Source organism: Phaethon aethereus (genome assembly GCF_964289735.1).
Source record: "Phaethon aethereus genome assembly, chromosome: 2".
Lineage (NCBI taxonomy): Eukaryota > Metazoa > Chordata > Aves > Phaethontiformes > Phaethontidae > Phaethon > Phaethon aethereus.
This window is the reverse complement of record NC_138582.1, coordinates 33339616-33359128: the sequence shown is the minus strand read 5'-3', so window position 1 is coordinate 33359128 and position 19513 is coordinate 33339616. Positions and strand designations below refer to the sequence as shown.

Below are 19513 nucleotides of genomic sequence, written 5' to 3'. Positions count from 1 at the left end.
TATGAATAACTTGTTCAAAGCCCGCTGAAGCAGAAGTTCTTTCTTTAGCTGGGATTCATCCTCCTCGTCTGGTGTCCCATGCAGGCAACACTTAACTGAAATAATCATAAGGGAGTGAAATAACAAGCTTCAGTTTGGCAGCAGCAGCAGATTCATAATGATTAAGTTGAGCAGTAGTTACAGATTCAAAAGAAATTATGTATCCACAGTATATGTACAGTATAATTAACTTCTCAAAAGAGGTTTTTTTCATTGCTGTATTTTAAAGGTTGCCTTCAAATTATAGGTAAGTCCTTTAAATGCTTGAAAGGCATAAAAATTCCCCTTCCCACATAAAACCCCAAACAATGTATTTTAGTTTCAAAAATATTTTGAACCCACAAACAAGCTTGGTATCAGTTAATCTGGTAAAATAGCTACGTGCTAAATAAAAAGCACATCTGGTGGAAAGAGCGCAAAGGATGTTACAAGTGTGCTTAGTTTTTGCTTGCAGCATCTGGCAGTGGGTAGCAGGACAGAGGCAGGAATCTCAGTGGGACTCCTCCTGCGTCTGTTCTGCAATAGTTTCTGTGGCACTGGCACTGGCAGCAGAGTTGAGAACTTCTCCAAAGTCTCCCCCGGCAGGTTTGCTTCCTCCAACTTTAGACTAGAACACAGAGAGAGACTCAACATAAAATTGTAGTTACCTGGCATGCCAAATGTGCTTATCTGTATAAAACCAGTACCTCTGCATGAATAAGTTTAACAACTCTCTTCAGCAGAGCAGCTTTTCCAGGACCGGGCTGCCTCCACAATACTCTAACTTAATAGTTAAGGTATTTAAGTATCATGCAGAAAATAATCGCCAGCAGCAGATGAACGTAACAGTCTCCTTTTAACTTGAAGATACACAAAGCAGCCCTGATTCCAGGGAGCATGAAGATTGACACACCTGCAATTAAAAATGGATATAGGTATGCAGCCTTTCAAGCCGTTGAGGCTTTGAAAGATTGGGAGTTAAAACTCACTTCTGTATTGCTCAAGAACAAACACTGAACAGTTTTCAGTCTCAACAGCTATTCTTGAGATCTTTAGTGGAGCATAGGAACTATTTTATTTTCTCCAGGTAATGTGTTTGCCTTTTCACTTCCCTCTACAATGTATACCCTGTGGGATGGCAGGAGTAAGGAGAGGGGTCAGCAAAACTGCTATCATGGACTTCTGGAGGGCAGACTTCAGCCTGTTCAGGTCACTGATTGAGAGAGTCCCTTGGGAGACAGTCCTGAAGGACAAAGGGTTCCAGGAAGGCTGGACAGCCTTCAAGAAGGAAATCTTAAAGGCGCAGGAGCAAACGGTCCCCATGTGCGGTAAGAAGAGCTGGCGGGGAAGGCAACCAGCCTGGCTGAACAGGGAGATTTTGCTGAGACTCAGGGAAAAGAGGAGAGTTTATCACCTCTGGAAGAAGGGGCAGGCAACTCACGAAGAGTACAAGGATCTCGTTAGGTCAAGCAGGGACAAAATTAGAAAGGCAAAAGCCCAGCTAGAACTCAGTCTGGCCACAGTTGTAAAGGATAACAAAAAAAGTTTTTACAAATATATTAACAACAAAAAGAGAGGCAAGGAGAATCTCCATCCCCTACTGGATATGGCGGGGAACATTGTCTCCAAGGACGAGGACAAGGCTGAGGTACTTAATGCCTTCTTTGCCTCAGTCTTTAATAGCCAGTCCAGGTATCCACAGGGTATTCAGCCCCCTGAGCTGGAAGATGGGGATGGAGAGCACAATAAACTCCCCATAATCCAGGAGGAAGCAGTTAAGGACATGTTAAACTACCTGGACACCCACAAGTCTATGGGGCCTGATGGGATCCACCCGAGAGTACTGAGAGAGCTGGCGAAGGAGCTTGCCAAGCCACTCTCCATCATTTATCAGCAGTCCTGGTTAACAAGGGAGGTCCCAGAAGAATGGAGTCTTGCTAATGTGACGCCCAACTACAAGAAAGGCCGGAAGGAGGATCCTGGGAACTACAGGCCTGTCAGCCTGACCTCTGTACCAGGGAAGATTATGGAGCGGTTGGTCTTCAGAGTGTTCACAGGGCATCTGCAGGACAACCAAGGGATCAGGCCCAGCCAGCATGGGTTCATGAAAGGCAGGTCCTGCTTGACCATCCTGATCTCCTATGACCAGGTGACCCGCCTAGTGGATGAGGGAAAGGCTGTGAATGTTGTCTACCTGGACTTCAGTAAAGCCTTTGACAGCATCTCCCACAGCATTCTAATGGAGAAACTGGCGGCTTGTGGCTTAGACAAGTTTATTCTTCACTGGGGTGAGAAACTGGCTGGATGGCCAAGCCCAGAGAATTGTGGTGAAGGACGTTAAATCCGGCTGGCGGCCAGTCACAAGCGGTGTTCCCCAGAGCTTGGTTCTGGGGCCGGTCCTGTTCAAGATCTTTACTGATGATCTGGATGAGGGGATCGAGTGCTCCCTCAGTAAGTTTGCAGATGACACCAAGTTGGGTGGGAGTGTTGATCTGCTGGAGGGTAGGAGGGCTCTGCAGAGGGACCTGGACAGGCTGGATCGATGGGCAGAGGCCAACTGTATGAGGTTTAATAAGGCCAAGTGCCAGGTCCTGCACTTTGGCCACAACAACCCCATGCAACACTACAGGCTTGGGGAGGAGTGGCTGGAGAGCTGCCCGGTGGAAAGGGACCTGGGGGTGCTGTTTGACAGCCGGCTGAATATGAGCCAGCAGTGTGCCCAGGTGGCCAAGAAGGCCAACAGCGTCCTGGCCTGTATCAGGAATAGTGTGGCCAGAAGGAGTAGGGAAGTGATCGTGCCCCTGTACTCGGCACTGATGAGGCCGCACCTTGAATACTGTGTTCAGTTTTGGGTGCCTCACTACAAGAAGGATGCTGAGGTGCTGGAGCGTGTCCAAGGAAGGGCAACAAAGCTGGTGAGGGGTCTGGAGCACAAGTCTTATGAGGAGCAGCTGAGGGAACTGGGGTTGTTTAGTCTGGAGAAGAGGAGGCTGAGGGGAGACCTTATTGCTCTCTACAACTACCTGAAAGGGGGTTGTGGCAACGAGGGCGCTGGTCTCTTCTCCCAAGTAACTAGTGATAGGACGAGAGGAAATGGCCTCAAGTTGCGCCAGGGGAGGTTTAGTGAAGAAATTTTTCCTAATATCCAATCTGAGAGGGTGGTCAGGCATTGGAACAGGCTGCCCAGGGAGGTGGTGGAGTCGCCATCTCTGGAAGTATTCAAAAAACGTGTGGATGTGGCGCTTCAATACATGGTTTAGGGGACATGGTGGCGCTGGATTAATGGTTGGACTTGATGATCTTGAAGGTCCTTTCCAACCTAGTGATTCTGTGATTCTGAGTGTTAATGCAAATTAGTTTGCAAAGGAATGCCTAGTTCCCCATGCTTGCATGCTTCTCATCCAACCCAGTGTGTCCACAAGAACAGTCAAATCTGGTTCCAGCTACATGTATTAGTTATTTTTAAAGTTATTTTAAGCTATTAATTGTTGTTTCTGGCACTTGAGGCCTTTGTGAGCAAATTTTAAATTACAGTACAAGGACCTTGTGTATCTTATGCCAGAAATAAGAGAAACATCCCAAGCTATACGCCCATGTAGGATACTAGTCCTTAGGAACACATGGAAATAAAAGCCTAGACCATTTTGGGTACATAATACTAGGTATGTTATACTAGCTGTCTGTGCAGGTTAGCTAGCTGTTAGTCCTTCTAGTTAAAGATATCCTCCTGTAAGAAATACAGGAAGCCCATTTTTTATTCTCAAATCATGAGGCAGAAAAAACATTTTCACAGTAATTAAAAGTATGTCATCTAAGCACCTTCAACAGTTTACTAAAAAAACAGGCTACTCAGAGTCCAGTTCAGTCTTTTGTCCACATCCTCAGCTCCACAATCACCTAGGTGTTTTAGTAATGCTTACCTTTAAGTTTTCAACTTTTTCCTCAAAGGACTTGAAAGTAGGAGAATTTCTAGGAAATAAAAAAAGGAACCACAAAATTAAAAACATATCTGGTTAGTCTATAAATATCAGAAAACAAGCTGACAGTTGCTTTTTCCAATGTCAACATGAGTTTTGTTTGTTCGGGGCTCGCTCTTTGTTTTAAGGGTAGCCTAAAAATAGTTTGGATCTGGATGTCCCCAAGTACTACAAAACTAAAATTCAAACACACTCAAGTTGCAGCTCATTTGTATCTTTGGCAACTAAGCATTGCCAGGCTCAGTGATAGGATCTTTCAACACAACATGAAAGAGAGAACTAGCAAGTATTTTAAATAGAGTTTATCTTATTATTCCCAGTGATTTCAAACAGGTTTCTGGCTTAAAGGATTTGTTCAGAAAAGCTTAGTCATCACTTCTGGTTAGCCTAGTACATTATTGCTGAAGAAAGCTTGTCATCAGAGTTTTTTCACTTGTTATAGGAAAACTGGTTTAACTTAATAGGCTATGTGTTCAATTAACAAAACATGGCTCGCAGTGGCATTTTCTGCTAACATGTTAAATTTAAGGCAGACTCCTCCTTGCCTTTTAAGTGCTGGAGACAGCTGTGATTACAAATGGTAAGTTCTGCATATGAAGAGCAGGACAGCTTGGGATTTTCAATTCTAAGGGCCAGTGTATTATTTATTACGGTCAACAGAGTGGCTTAATGCTCCAACTAGCTGCCACTGCCATTTGCAAATTTATGCAACAGCTTGTACACCTTTTCTGCCTTTATGCAGGATGGAAAATGCTTGCCTTCAGTGGACCAGGACTAAGCATTTGTAACAGACTCAAAAAAAATTATTATATAAAGGTGAGAGACAGGAGGCATTTTTCAAAAGAGGTCTTAAGCTTCCCTTCTCCCTTTGCTTGGTATTTGTGTAGGTCACCCAGACTTAGCAGCATTTCCATTTGGGAAAGCACACAGTGACATGTACGTTTCAAACCAGACTCTCTCAGAAGATGGAGGGACACAGTGCCAAGCAAGGGGAGAGAAAAGGCAAGCACTCCAAGTCAGCAAGAGGCTTTTTGTGAAACCACAGTATTTTTTATTCACTTTCGTTGTTCTAAAACAGATGCCAAGCTATTGCCTTTTAAACTTGGAATCATTTAGTAGCATTACATTTCTAGCAGGCAGGGAAAAGTTGTTACAGATCTCCAAACAGCAGGGAAGTGCACTTGGTCACATTCCAGATGTGCAATAACCACCACCATTAAGCAGAAATAAAACAAATCTTATCCTATATGTTAGTACAGGAAATCCATTACAAAGTTGGGTCGGGTTTTTATTTTGTTATAAATCTACGTTAGTTGACTTAAGTTCAATTTGACTTGATTCCACACATGAAAATAAATAAACCAATCAGCTGGATTATGCATACATTACCTCATAATAGGCATGCTAATTGAATGTTGTATGGAGCGTATACTAAATGCCAGCATTAAGAAAAAAGAAAGCAAGAAGTTAGTTTAAGTGATAGACTGAGAAGAAACTGGCTTAGAGAGCAGACTTCTGGATACTACCTTTGGTAAACAGCCCAACGGTCTTATACAGTAACTGCTTGGTTTTGCTTTTTTAAATTGCTTAGCCATGCACACACATGAGTACATCAGAGCAAAAGCTGCAACAACTTTTTTCCTCTTTAGAAAGATTCAAGTGCCATGCTTGTTAGTACATATTCTGCTTAGCTACAACAGTCTGTCTACTCATTAAGTTTCTCAAGCAATGAGTCATGCTGCATTTACAGTTTTCAAAATACCAAGTAGAAAGTGAACACTCAAGAGTCTTCTCAATCAACTAAAAAACAACTGAAAGAATTACTCCTACATTCAGAAGGCTTCCATTTCAATTCAGTGTAAGATTTCCATACTCATCAATACAAATTATCTACTTGTCAATATAAATTGTCTAGTGACAGCAGTCACATCAGTCTATATTCATGGTCAGGTTTATGCTGGGGTTAGGGAGAAAGTTCTAGTCTCAACCCTGTTCTGAAATTCATGAAAGATTTCTGTAACCTGCCAGTGTTGCTATACAGTTACTCTTTGTTTAGTGACAACACACACCTACTCCTAGAAGGTGACTGGATACAGATTAAGGAGCTCCCAAATAACTTCAAGACCATCTGGAATCTAATTTAGTTCCATATTCTAGAAAATCCCCGTTTATTCTTGATACAAATTAGTCTTATACGTTAAATGTTTCTTGTAAAATACCACAATAGTAAGTTACAAAAACTATCACAGTTTTTCATAATTATATTTGGAATGTCAAATTTTGATGGGGCTTTATCATCTCTTTCAAGAGAATACCTTCCTGGCAATTGGTAGGCAGGTTGGAATCTCTCACATTTGATGCACCTCCAAAACTCCAATTAGGATTTAAGCACAACGCAAGATACATTCACAGAAGCAAAAAGGTTCTGTGCTCATTACATTATATAAGTCATTCTTTCAGGAGGCTCATCAGTAGAATACAGTGATAGAAAAAAAAACTGCACATGTAAAAAGTACCCTTAAGGTTGGGATCCCTTAAGGCAGGTGCACAACTGAAGGTTGGTTTGTAGGTACAGTGTACTGGGAATCAGATACGCAAAGGCCAGATACTGTCCTGACACACATCAGTAATGTGTGGCCATGTTTCATCCCTTTCCCCAACCCCATTTCCGCTGTGTTTCATCTTTACAGATGGTTTGGCTTCACAAGCTTTTCCAGAGCACATAGACGCTGATTGTCTTCTGGAGTATACTTTATATTCCTTGCTGGGATGTCGATTACTACAAATTCTGGTCTTGCTGTGTGCCAAGTTTTAGTGCAGAACTGGGCTGATACTAACTAGTTCTCTTTGTCCAGTCCTGCTCAGCCACCTCCCCTCACCATGCAAGAAGTGCCTCCCTGTGCAAGGAAGCTTAAGGCTAAAGAGGGTGAATGGTACCTTCTTTTCCCCATATATATTTACAATCTGTAGACCTGCTCACACTGAAAAGCAACAACCTATGGTTTATTGCAGACGTTTCAACAGGTGTCTAGGTAAGCTTAGTTTCATCTCATAGAGATCATTTAATGGAAGAACTATTCGTACATGCATGAAAGTTTTACGTTCTGTTGTACAATACAATTACAAATACTCAAGATCCGTTTTGTAAAATGTCACCATAAGATAGTATGTAGTTTTATCACAGAATGATCTGGTTTGCAAGAGAACTGGATTAGGTAAATGCAGTTGATCTTTTTAACATCAAACCACCTGTTCTTCAAGTAGTGCAAAGAAGCACGAGTAAGCCTCAAAAAACTTTACAAAGAAGAGAACTTGTATTTCTTTTCATAGACAACAGAATGCCACATTAAAGCACTCACTCAACTAGGCCATCAAGTTGGGCAGTTTGAAGAAGAGAAGCCCTTTTTACAAAGCTGACAAGCAAACCCCTAGCTTTAAAAAAAATATAAAACCAAAATAAGGCACAATAAGTTGCTCTCCAGCCTTCCATGTATTTTGTATTGCATTAAAAGCTTTCTTATCCTTTACACAATTATTTTTTATAGCTAATACATTGCCTCACATTTTGAAAATGCATAAGGAGGTATGCCAAAGTCCCTACGTGGAAAACATAGGCTTAAAGAGTGCATAAGCCCTAGTTATTTGCTTCTGTTAATAGTTACGTTTCCAGCTGATATGCTGATAAATGATGATATTTAGGAGTCCATGATCATATCGCATTTCCAAAGCAAGCGAAGAAAGTTATTCTGCAATGTCGGAACAGGGCAAAGATGAGGACTTCTGCTCCATAATATGGATGCAGCACAAGAGGAACTAAGTGCAAAGTCATGACTGCTCAGGAAATTGCACAGCGCTACATCTTGGTAATACTGCTGTTTTGCACATAATACTGATGTTGCCAACACAAGGATGGCTAGCTTGTCAAAAGTTCCAAGACATTCTTATAAAGGAGAATAAAGGTATTAAGAGAAACCTAAGAACGAACAGAGATCATTTTCTTCATAACAAACAGCAGAGGAAACAAACACAAGAAGGAAGCAATAATGCACTGACTTTGTACTACCAGTCCTCTCTCTTCCTCTCTATTTCAGTACTTTCCAGGTTCACAGCTCCACCAGCTGCTTTATTCCCTTTCACAACTCCCTCCAAACTCACTTTGCAGTGCAAGAATGAAGACTTGCATGTGATGTTTGCTGCATGGCACATGTAGAAATAGTCCAATACAGAAGAAATCATGCCGTTACAGCTGAGAAGTCCCTAATCTATAACAGCACAAGAAAAGCAAAGCCACATGAGAGTTAAAGAATAAAAATGCACCTGCATATTCGGTATTCGTTCAAGTAAGTGTCAGGCCCATCAATTCTCATCTCCAAGAAAGAACTTGGGCATCTAAAGCTTCCTAAAGTTCAGACTTGTGCAGTCTTAAAAGTAGACACCACTAGAGTAGTCACATAACCCTGGGACCTTAATTCACTGGTTGCATCCCAGATGAACTTGGTCCTCGTGAAAGCAAAAAACTCAAAGGTTTTTTATCTCCTGTTTAAGTGCAACTAAAATCTTGAACAGCACTAATTCATCCCACTTTTTTTGGTTGTTTTGTTTTTAAAACCAGCTGCTCATGAATTTATAACAATACCCTGAATTTCCATTCCCATGATTCTCCCCAGGAAGGACACCAACCATGTGGACTTCCCTGGCCCTGTTACATTCCCTCCCAGTGGCACAGTTTCTGATAGAGAGCACTCAACACCCACCTAGCCACTAACTTGAGTAATTAGGACACTCTTCTTATGAGGTATGAAATTCCTGAAGCTAGAAGAAAGCTATGAGTCTGTGCTTGTCTTTGCCAAATGCAATGGACTAATACTAGTAGGGGAACACCAAAGCCTTAAGGAAGAAAGGGGAACCCTGTTAAGGGAACTGCCAAGCTCTGCATCCAAAAGGTAGAGACACATCTTCCAGGCTCCCTTGGTCTTACTGATGCTAAAGGGGAGATATTTCAGGCAGACTGCTATACTTACACTTGAGGAAACTGAGCTCACTTCAGAGTCGGAGTTCTAATAGCATCCCATGCTGCTGCCCATCTCCTCCCCAGGCATGGCCCCTGGGGCTATAGCTCCTAGTTAGTATTCTAGGAGCCAGATTCCTAAATCTTGATAGAGACCCTACTGCTGTTTTTAGCAGAACAGCTAAAGCTGAGGCTTTTACTTAGTGGGAGAGTACAGAAAAGAAGCCAGACTCAGAGGTGTGCATAGATGGGATGAGAGGCAACAGACAGAAGTTGCCACACAGGAATTTTAACTACTGAAAACTTAACACTGAATATTTGCTTAGACTAGGCAGATTAAAGGCAATGCAGACAAGGTAACTAAAATACTCAGTGTCTGGAGCTGCTAAAGTAATCGATTCAAGGATAAGGACTCTTTCACTGGACAAACTATGAATAGAGAATGCATAAACTATTTTACATTTAGACTCTAGTGATTGATTAGAGTCATAATGCTAAACAGCCATTGTAATAGACATAAAAAAGGGAAAATTTCTACTCTGTAAAGGCACAAACACTGTACAGACAAAGAGAAGGAGGAGTCCTGCATGCCATTGACCTCAAAACCATATACTGTCTCTTTACAAAAAAACTTGCAGAATCATTTTAACAGATTCCTTTCCTGCAAGGAAGAGAGACTACTTGATTACTATGTATTCTCAAGATTGCATGTTCTGGGATAGTTACCAGGTGAACACGAATAAACACCTTCTCTGACTTTAGAAGTGCTTCAGTTTTACATTAACTAAAACTGGAGAAAAAAAGAAATTACCTTTTACAGACAAAACTTATTTAAAGATTTTAATGGAGACAGTCTGGCTACATGCTTAGTTTCAGAAAAAATTCTTGCGCCCACCTTACCTAAAGGAATGTGAAAATGCCTGTAGTCTGCACAATGCCACAGTAAGCATTAAAGAGAGAAAGGAAGTTCTGATAAATCTGAATAAAAATATGTAACTATGTAGCTGCACCTCAAAGTGTTTTCTCACTAGACTTCAAAAAACAAGAAAGAGGTTAATGGCAGCACTTTAAAACCAAGGGCTGATTTTATTACACTGTTTTCCAATGCAGCAATATTCTGTTAGAATGTGTGAATTTTTATTTGTCCAATAATTGAAAAGTAAGTTTGATCCTCTATTCACAAATTACAAGCATAGACGAATAGTTGTATAAGTTCCGGTTGTAAAACCTATATAATCAAACAAAGAATTGTAAGCTGAGCATACAATTGGATTGCATCCAGGAAGTGTTTTGCATGCAGCTCACAACAGTGCTAAAAATGACCACCAAACTTACCTAATTTGCATGAAGGGCTATATCATTTGACACAAAGTCAATGTATGCCAATATTTAAGAATTAAAAAGTGACAATAGTCTATTAAATAGGTAATAAAATCAAGCCACTGCTATGAGGTAGAACAGCTTACAAAGAAATAAAACACATCTGAAAGGAATGCACATACAAGACAAAAAAAAAAAAAACCCACACAAAACCTAACAACCAAACCACAAACAGTTAAAGACATTAGTTGTTTAAATGTAGTATTCCACAAGCTGAGAAAGTCAGAGAACAGAGATGACAATGCTGTGTGCATCACACAGAGGCAGGTAGAGATGCTGTCACCTGCGCTCCTACCAGAAAAATAAGAGTAGCAGAGGAGGTAATAGCATACATTGCTACTCTTGCATATATGAAATGCACACCGCAGAACTCTTCTGCATCAGTGAGGACATGCAAGCAGATTTTGCAGCAACTCGCTCAGCTCTCCTAAAAGAGATGCTGAGGGTTCTTGATAGATTAACTTTTAGAATTGCTAGGTACCTTAACAGCATAAATTTATTTCAGTTATCACCTGCTTAAATCAAAAATGCAACTACTTGGGAAAAGCTAAAGAAACCTACCTGACATCTTCAAACTTCTTGGTTATGACTGAACCAACAGATGAAAAAGCAGCAGAAGCCTTCTGACCAGCCTGAGACAGGGTTTCTGATGTTTTCTTGTATCTGTGTTCAAACAAAATTAAGCCTGTAGTTATTTTGTAGTTATTTCCATTTTAATGGAACACATAAGGAACTTTTTAGTGTATGTAAATTCGTATCAAACCCAGAGGTATACTTCAACTTTGGGGTGGTCAAATGGACAAGCTACTGAACAGATTATTTTGAGCCATTGCAGTCCTTTCTGGCTACAGCATCTCCGCCACCTCAGACTCCAGATCAGATTCACCAACATGCACCTACTACCCCACCCCCAGAACAGATGCTATCTGCTATAGTAGGACTTCAAAACAAACAAACAACAAAAAAAACCCAATCCCAAACAAAACAAAACCAAGAAAACAACACCATATGAACACATTGAAAAAGAACAGAGGTCTATTTTTTCTGCCAAGTGTCTAAAATCTTGTACTGAATGGTTTTGTCAATAAACTTCACCATAAAAAGTTTGAGTTAAGTCCTCTTGCATTCTGTGTGGTCATTAATTACAGAAGGCTTTTAGTTCACTTTAGATCTTAAGTTAACAGTTGCATCTGGCAAGAACATTAACTGTGACTTTGTACTCTTCCTGCAAAAGCTCAGTTTACAACAATTCTTCAGCCTGGAAAAGAAGGGTATTCTGTTGGACTTAGGACACCTTGCTGTCACAGTACTGGTGTCTCAGGTCTGTCAGACAAAAAGTGTATTAGAGTCACCCATATTATGGTCAATCATTCTTATTTTGCATGAGATTATATGGCTAATAGTGGCCTTCTTTAAAGACACCTATGATGATTTATCCAGGTAAGTTTTAGTGCAACTTAACTTCGTGTTATCTACACTCACCTCATTTCACAAGAACAGAGGGTTTAGACATGACACAAGAACTACATAGTTTTCACCTCAATAGCTGAGACAAACATTGTGAACTGGTACATACGCTGTGGTTGATGTAACATCTTGCCAGCTTTTGGTAATGTTCTGCCTTAGTTCCTGTAATGAGTTAATTCCCAGCTTTCTCTTGATTTCTGCTAGATGCTTCTCTTTGGCAGCTAGCACTTGTGAGAGCGTCTGGATTTCCTCTTCCACCTGTGGCAGCAGAGTTGATGAGAAGTACGTTAACAAGCAATATAGCCAGCCATTTAACTATGTATTTATTAAAACATCTACTAGGCATCAGTAATGGGAGGGCTAACGCATTTTTAACATTGCCTCACAGTTGTTCCTAAATAGTAAAAGGGAAATCCAACATAATATACAACAAGAATTGGTGAGAAAGTAATATACCTGCAGCTAGCTCTGTTACTGGAATATGCACAAGGAAGTTGGTGACTAAAAGACTGTATTGTTAGAAATCATTACTGTTAGACAACATTAGCCTATGTGAAGCTTGAAGATTAGTCAAACCTGGGACAATTGCCAATCCTGTATTCTCCTTCCACATTAGAAGAAATACCAATGTATGACCAGTATCAGGAAGCTCAGAGCATGTCTGACCCATACAGAAGTTTTCTCTCCCTGCTTGAACAGAAATGTTCTTTTGCAGCTTAAGCCAGCAACTGCAGGCTGGATCCAGCCACAGGAGTGCACTCCCCAGAGCGGGGGTGGAAAAGGTGGCAGACTGAGCAGTTAAGCAGGGGGAAAGACAGAAAGGACGGACAGAAAGGACAGACAGAAAGAAAAAGGAGGAAAAAACCCACAACAACAAACACACCTGTTCACCAACTAGAACACTGCATTGTTTGTGTACTTCCTTCTTTACACAGATGGTCACCTAAGCCTCTCACAGAAGCGCGACAAGATCATGATCAGACATGTCAAAACAGTTTTACAACATCATTCTATAGGCTATATAGATGTGACAGAGGCACTAAGATCATATGTACAAAGGCTAAGGCATACATCCAACCCTGCTTCCTCATCCAGCCTGGACCACCCTACTTTGGAGTATCAGGCTGCCCACTCATTTCAGCTTCTTTGAGGAAATACCAGCATCTTCAATGCACCTTTGTTTTGGATACCTGTCCGAAGTAGAGTGTGATGTATGCTAGCAGGACCAGATTTCCCTCACCATCTTCAGCTGATTGGTTTTGCATGAAATAATACTCAGGACTACCAAAACCAAGACTGCATTAAGTGTGCTTATTTCACAGCTAACCTTAGGCTTAAGTTAGTGTCTTTTATTAGGGTCCTAAAGTCACACAGAGCTACAAAGGAAAAAAGACTGGTGACTCAATGAAGCCTGACTTTGACTACTTTTGAAATGCATGTATCAGGGTTGAATTTGACTGTTCTTTGAAAAGTGCTACTTTAACTCGCTCTTTCAAAAAATTCTGCTGTATGAACTATGAGCCAGAACAGTTACATGGTGAGACATTAGCAAAACAGTGTCTACGTGGATATTCCTACAAAACATCCTTCATGAAAACAACAGTTTTAGTTACTCTACACCAGTTGAGACAACACCTGGTTCTGGCTTCCAACCATGTTCTCTCTGACAGCTTATTTACCCCCTTCTCACTTGAGGGAAAAAAGGGTTAGGCATTTATCCATCTTGGTTTAAGATCTGTACACTCAGCACTGCTAGCTTAATTCCCCATAGCTAGAACTGGCAGTTCTTTTCTCCTTGACACCTTCCCTTTCCCTCCTCACAATACACATAAGTGTCGCACCCAGCTTTAGACACTCACAGAATAAATATGCAAAGCATTAACTGTATGTTCAAAGACAGCAGTATCCCAGATTTTCATTCTCAAAACCAGTTTAAGAGCTATTTGCAAGAGATTTACCTTAGCAAGCTCTTTTCTTAGCTCATCCTGTTCTTCTTCTGAGAGTGTTTCTGCCATACCAACTGTAGCAGCAGCATCCTCTCCAACTTCAGGTATAGAGTCACTTCTCAGCAGCCCTTGAGGTGAAGAAACCATTAAAAGTCAGATCAGTACGTGCCTGACAGATAGCTGCTAATGTTAATATACAGCCCTTTTGTGCCAGTGCACAAAGAAAACTGATGAGAAGACACCAAAGTCACACATCCCAAGTACTATGGCATACAGGCAACCAGAGGCATTTTACTAGCTGTTTCGTTCAAGTTGCATTAAATCTCAATATAATTGCAACTGTGGCTATAATAGGAGACTGGAAATACATTGAGAACAACGCATGCCACTACTCTGATAGAGACCAAGGCACAGAACGCCATGTCCCAACCAGTGGTTCCTACAGAACCTCTGCCCAGGACTCCATGCGCTCTCTGCTCTCTCTCACTCGTACGGCACAGAAAATCTGGAAGCACTGGAGGTGCTCAAGACTGATGCAGAGGTTCCCTCTCTCCCCACTCTCTAGATCAGACTAAAGAAAAGCCCATTCTCAGCACACTGGGAGCGGTCATGGCCACAAGCAAGCTCAGCAACAGCAGAGAAAAGGATTGCACTGCTAATACGAACTCTTCCCCTGCACCCTGCTAACCTCTCTGACCCTAGTAACTGGGACCACTGTGGCTAGAAAGTCACAGATATCATGGAACTAGAAGTAAGCTGCTGTTTTGTGCCTGGACATTACGACAAATGAGAAGCCTGGAGAAGGAGCTTGGGAACAAAAGGCCATCACTTGAGACAAAGTGGTGGAGTGCTGAGAAGGGACTGATAAGGATGTGCATCCACTCACATTTCTGCCTCTTCCCCTTCTGAACCCAGAAACCAGAACTCTGCCAAACTCCTCTGTATGAATCCCAAACACCCTTATGGTCTTCCTCAACTTTCAACTTCACAGCTTCAGGGAAAGGAGAACGATATTATTTGTATTACTATGATGCACTCACTTTAAAGATTCATTTATTCTTAGTCCTTTCTGCTCACAATAAGATCACTTTAAACATCTTTTAATGCAGCAACAATTTTTTCCAGAAAAAGGTTTCACATTTTGACTCTTTGTAGCTGACGCTTAAACAAAGTTTGCCAGAATTAAGGAATCCTGTTCTAATCTGTATAGAGAACAGTTTGCAGAGAGACTGCATGTCGGAATGGTTGTAGATTCCCAGAACTATTTCTCTATTCAAAGGCAAGAAAGCTTTATAGATAGTAGAAAAGAAATTAAATAAAAATCTTAAAATAGAAGAAAAAAAAAACAGGATGAATTGCTTGTAAGAAGGGGGGGGTGTTTGTGTGTGTATATGTATATAAATACATAATTGAGACAAGTTGAGGACTTATTAAGTAATGTTCCCTTACTAATCACTACAGTAATTAACCAGCTAGAATTCCATCCTCATTTCAGCAGCTTGTGATGGCACTCCATACTACCATTTCGTCTGTGGAATCTAGAAAACTCTTTAATGTGCAATGAGACCACCACTGTGATTTCTTTATGAGGCTTGATATCAAATAGCTACATCCAGTCAACTGAAAAGTCAGGGGGGAAAAAAGATTCTGCAAGTTTGTAGTTAGTTGTAGATATTCTATGAAACATGTTCCCAGCAGCCATCAAGCCTAAGAAAAGAAGAGGCCTTGTTCTTGATCAAGTTACTGAACTCAGGTGAAGCTCAATTCCACAAATTCTTTCCAAAACAGTATGTTTTCTGCCTGCATTTGTGTCCAGAACACTAATCCTCTAGAAGCACGCTGCTACATGGGCAGAACGTTTGTAAATGGTAAGTTACTACAGAGTACACTGAGAAGGAAGCATATAGAAAGCAACTGAAATGCCATTCTGCATTTATTTATGAAATCTATACATTTTCCCAGAGATTTATGTCTCTCTTCTACACAAACATAATACAGTTCCTACAGGTTTCCCAATACACTACCTTCTGGCAGAAATTTAGGGCGGCAGAAGAGTTCGAGCCTAATCCCCAAACCAAAGTACAGCACTACAGCACCAAAAAAAAAAGGATTACGGCTCGTGTCTCACAATCAGATAACTTTTGTGTTATACATCAATATATTTCCTTTTCTTAACATCAAATGATTAAGAATGCCATACCTTTTTGTCAAATTACTATTTATCCTATTAATGTCACATGCCTATACTGAAGGAAAACTAACAACTTAAACTGCATTTCCCCCGACACTCTATGACCCCCAGTACGTTAGCCTCCGACTCCTGACCTTCTTCTCCATCCGCAGGCCCTTCAGGGATGACAGAGCTTGCCATTGCAAAGCCATTTCAGAAAGTCTGCATGTACCAAAGACCACGCTGACTCCAAGAGCATTAGCACATCCAGCTGAAAGTCTGTTCAATCTCGTTATGAAGAGTCATCTGGATTATCTCACCAAAAATAGATCAAGTGAATCCAGCAGTAAGAAAACATGTTGGATTGTTTCCCGCAGCAAAAGCTTCTCTGTTTGGCTGTTTTGGGAATGTACCTTCTTTTTGGAAAACTAGTGCTTTAAGGAATTCTGCTGCTTGTTGCCTACGTTGAACTTGACACAATGCTAAGAAGCAAGGGAATGATCTCTCCTCCCCTTGCCATTTCTAGATCTTTTAGGAAGACAGGAAATCACTGCTACTCAGAGTGCTCTATACCTCACCCTGTACATCTAACCATGCCTTCCTCTCCTCTCCTCACCTTCTGCCCTCCTCCCCATTTATTACTTTTCCTTAAGCTCCATTTGAAGTATGCAAACACCTTCCCATCAGTCCTTATTCTGGCATGTCCTCTCTCATCTCCTATTACTGCTCACCTCTCTGCTCACTTTGCTTCCATCCCTCAGTTCACTTCAGTACTTGCAGGACACAGGGTTCATCTGTGCTATGGAAAGACCGCGGTAGGCAGCCTGACCAAGAAGCTGTTGTGTACACAGATAACAATGCACAGACCTCCACAATGGCATGGCCACAACCCAAGTATACCCCATAAACTAGGACTGACAGACAATAAGATCCTGGCTTTGAGCAAGCTTTGTAATGAAAGGTGCACAGCTCACCTTACCTATTTTTGTGGGGTGCGGGGCAAAAAAACAAGGAAACAGCCGCCAACCAACAGACAGAAATACGTTGGCTCAATCTGTTATTAAGAGAGCATTTCTCACACGTGGTCGTCTCTTTCACCAGCAGAAATGTTGTTACTGGCTTCCAACTTGTTCTCTTTCGTTACATTAGTTCTCTTGCATCTTTAGAGCTACAAAGAACTTAAAATTCAGTCGTTTGGTACTCTGATTGCTATAACCAAGTTTAGCTGAGCATTTCATGTCTGTTAAACAGAGGAAAAATTCTGCTGAGGGAAAAAAATTGGGAAGACTTATTTGGTATTGGGAAAACCTACCTAGTTTTAAGGTCAGTTTTTACGTGTCTGTATTTCCAAGATTAACATATTATCCCAGAAATTTATTAAAGCTACTTAAATGAACCTAATAAATACATGAACAAGTTAGTTGAGTAGGACTCCACAGATCACATTCAGGGAAACAGCACTTAAGTCCCTATTATTCTGCGAGGGTAGGCAAAGCATTAGACTCATTCAATTTACACTCAGGTCTTCTGGTTTGGGGTTTGCTTTGGTTGGTTTCAACCCAAGTTCATGCTCTATTTTGACCACAAGTTCCTACCTCTTTCTGGCCTGAATTCAGAGATTAGCAGTAAATATTGACAGTTTAAGGAAGTACTGGTCATTTCAGATGAGCAGCCTTTGGGCTGGGGGAGGGTTAGCCTTCACAAAGCTTCATCTTCAGACAGACATACTCTGTGTCAGATACTCAGAATGAGCGTTTTCGCTATCACTATACAGTTGGCAAAGCTAAAGAAAAAAGGCGCTTGTTAGAGCTCAGGAGAACAAGCTGTTACAAGATTATAAAATCACTCCAGCATTTGAGTAATGTACAGTGCTACAGAGGATATTTATTTTGCAATATATAAGATCAACTTTAAGTGCTTCTCATTTATCTCAATGAAAAAGCCAAAGCGAGACATATTTCTTCAACTCAGGAAAGAAAGTTCTTGGGCTTCTCCCAAACACTAATGACATATTCATTCAAACTGACTGAAAAAGAACAAAAAGCCCAGCAAAGGTTGGTGCTTATGGTGATGCATCACCGCCAGATACAAAGGTTGGTGCTCCCTCCGCTTTAGAAGAGGTGAGAGATGCAGTAATTGCAGAAGTGAAAGCTGAACACCGTTCCCCAGAAGCCCCTAGCTCATCGAGTTCATGGAAGAGTTTGTTTTAGTTCACACAGAGAGTCCCCAAGGGATGCACGTTTCTTTAAGATTATAAAGAATGAGCCCATCAAAAAAAAAGTCAACACCTTTGTAACTTTGCTTTGCTTCGTCGCACCTGAAGTAGGGCTAAGCTTTCTACATTTGTAATTACACTGGAAGATCATGTCTGGCAGCACAGAATGGAAAGGAAAGGTGGTAAAACCAGACTAGGATGTGTTGGGAGGCACGGCTGTAGGTGTTCTGTACAACAGGTTACCAGCTAGAAACTAGTAGGGTTAAGCACTAGACGGATGCCGCTGCAGCACAGTACGCAACAGCCGGTTCCTCAGGGCAGCGCAAGTACAGTTAGTATCTGCAGGTGTAAGATTTACAGCATTTTAAATGCTAGGTGGAACAGAGTAAATGTTTCAGAGGGCATATTCGTTAAGCAGTGGTATTTTCAGTACTAAGGCAAGAGCAGATGTTAGACTATCCAGAGCTCTGAAGTCACAGTAAAGTACGGAATTCCTACCTCCCCTTCAAAAAGCAAACAGACAAACTACGCCAATTACTCCAGTCTTGCAGAAGTTGCCCTTTTGTTCCTTATTTTTTGCTCATTTTGTTTCCCCTCAAACTGGCTTTCTACTGAATTAAGAAATAACAAATAAGGTAAAGCCGGTAAATGCACAGCCCATGAAATATTACCTACATGACACACTGAAGCTCATCGACTACCAGAGTTATCAGCACATCAACTTTTACCTTCATTTACATCTGTGATTCAGACAAATTTTATGGATTCTTAATTTGGCCAGTTTCTTTTTACAGATATTAATCACTAAGCTTTCCACATAGAGGTTTTGAAAAAGAAAGAGAAGTTACCAGACTTTGCCAGTGTAGGTGATCCAGGTGGAGAAAGGTTTATGCTAGGTGACAGGTAAAGATAGTTTCTGTTCACTCCAGCATTGAAATCGAAGGGCGATTTGTAATCTTCATACAGATCCATGCCAGGAAATTCAGAGTGCGCAACCGTCCTCTTCTTCCATTGAAGAATTCATCTTCGCTTTCTGGAGCGATCCGGACAGCAGGATTCAGAAACCCTCCGTTTCTTCACATGACACTCACTATATCTCCTCATAAAATTCAGCTCTCTTGCACCTCTATTAGATTTGATAGAGCTGTCTAGCAAGTGATTTCTTAGTCATCTTGTAACTGCTGCTATTTACATGGCACAAAGTACCTGTTAATTTATCATCGGGGCTGGACTTAAACAGACCGTACCTTTAACAAACATTCATAGTGCATCAGAAGTTCATGGCTTCTGGAACAGCCTTGGTCCTCTGCAGAACTGCATCAAGAATTTTCA

At 41.2% G+C, this 19513-nt stretch overlaps 1 protein-coding gene across 2 annotated transcripts; it reads right to left on the bottom strand.

Annotated features, from left to right (window-relative positions):
• Positions 1-529: 529 nt before the first annotated feature.
• LOC309402476 (tumor protein D52-like) lies at positions 530-19192 on the bottom strand (the record flags this gene model as incomplete). Of its 2 annotated transcripts, XM_081996317.1 has the most annotated exons (8): positions 530-646; positions 3939-3987; positions 5385-5426; positions 9904-9930; positions 10945-11046; positions 11960-12108; positions 13809-13924; positions 19030-19192. In XM_081996317.1, 8 exons carry the CDS (start codon positions 19151-19153, stop codon positions 530-532), a joined length of 726 nt encoding a protein of 241 aa, XP_081852443.1. The 2 variants fall into 2 exon arrangements, with proteins under 2 accessions (XP_081852443.1, XP_081852442.1); XM_081996316.1 differs by lacking the exons at positions 5385-5426; positions 9904-9930 and having other exon boundaries at positions 19030-19153.
• Between the last annotated feature and the right edge of the window lie 321 nt (positions 19193-19513).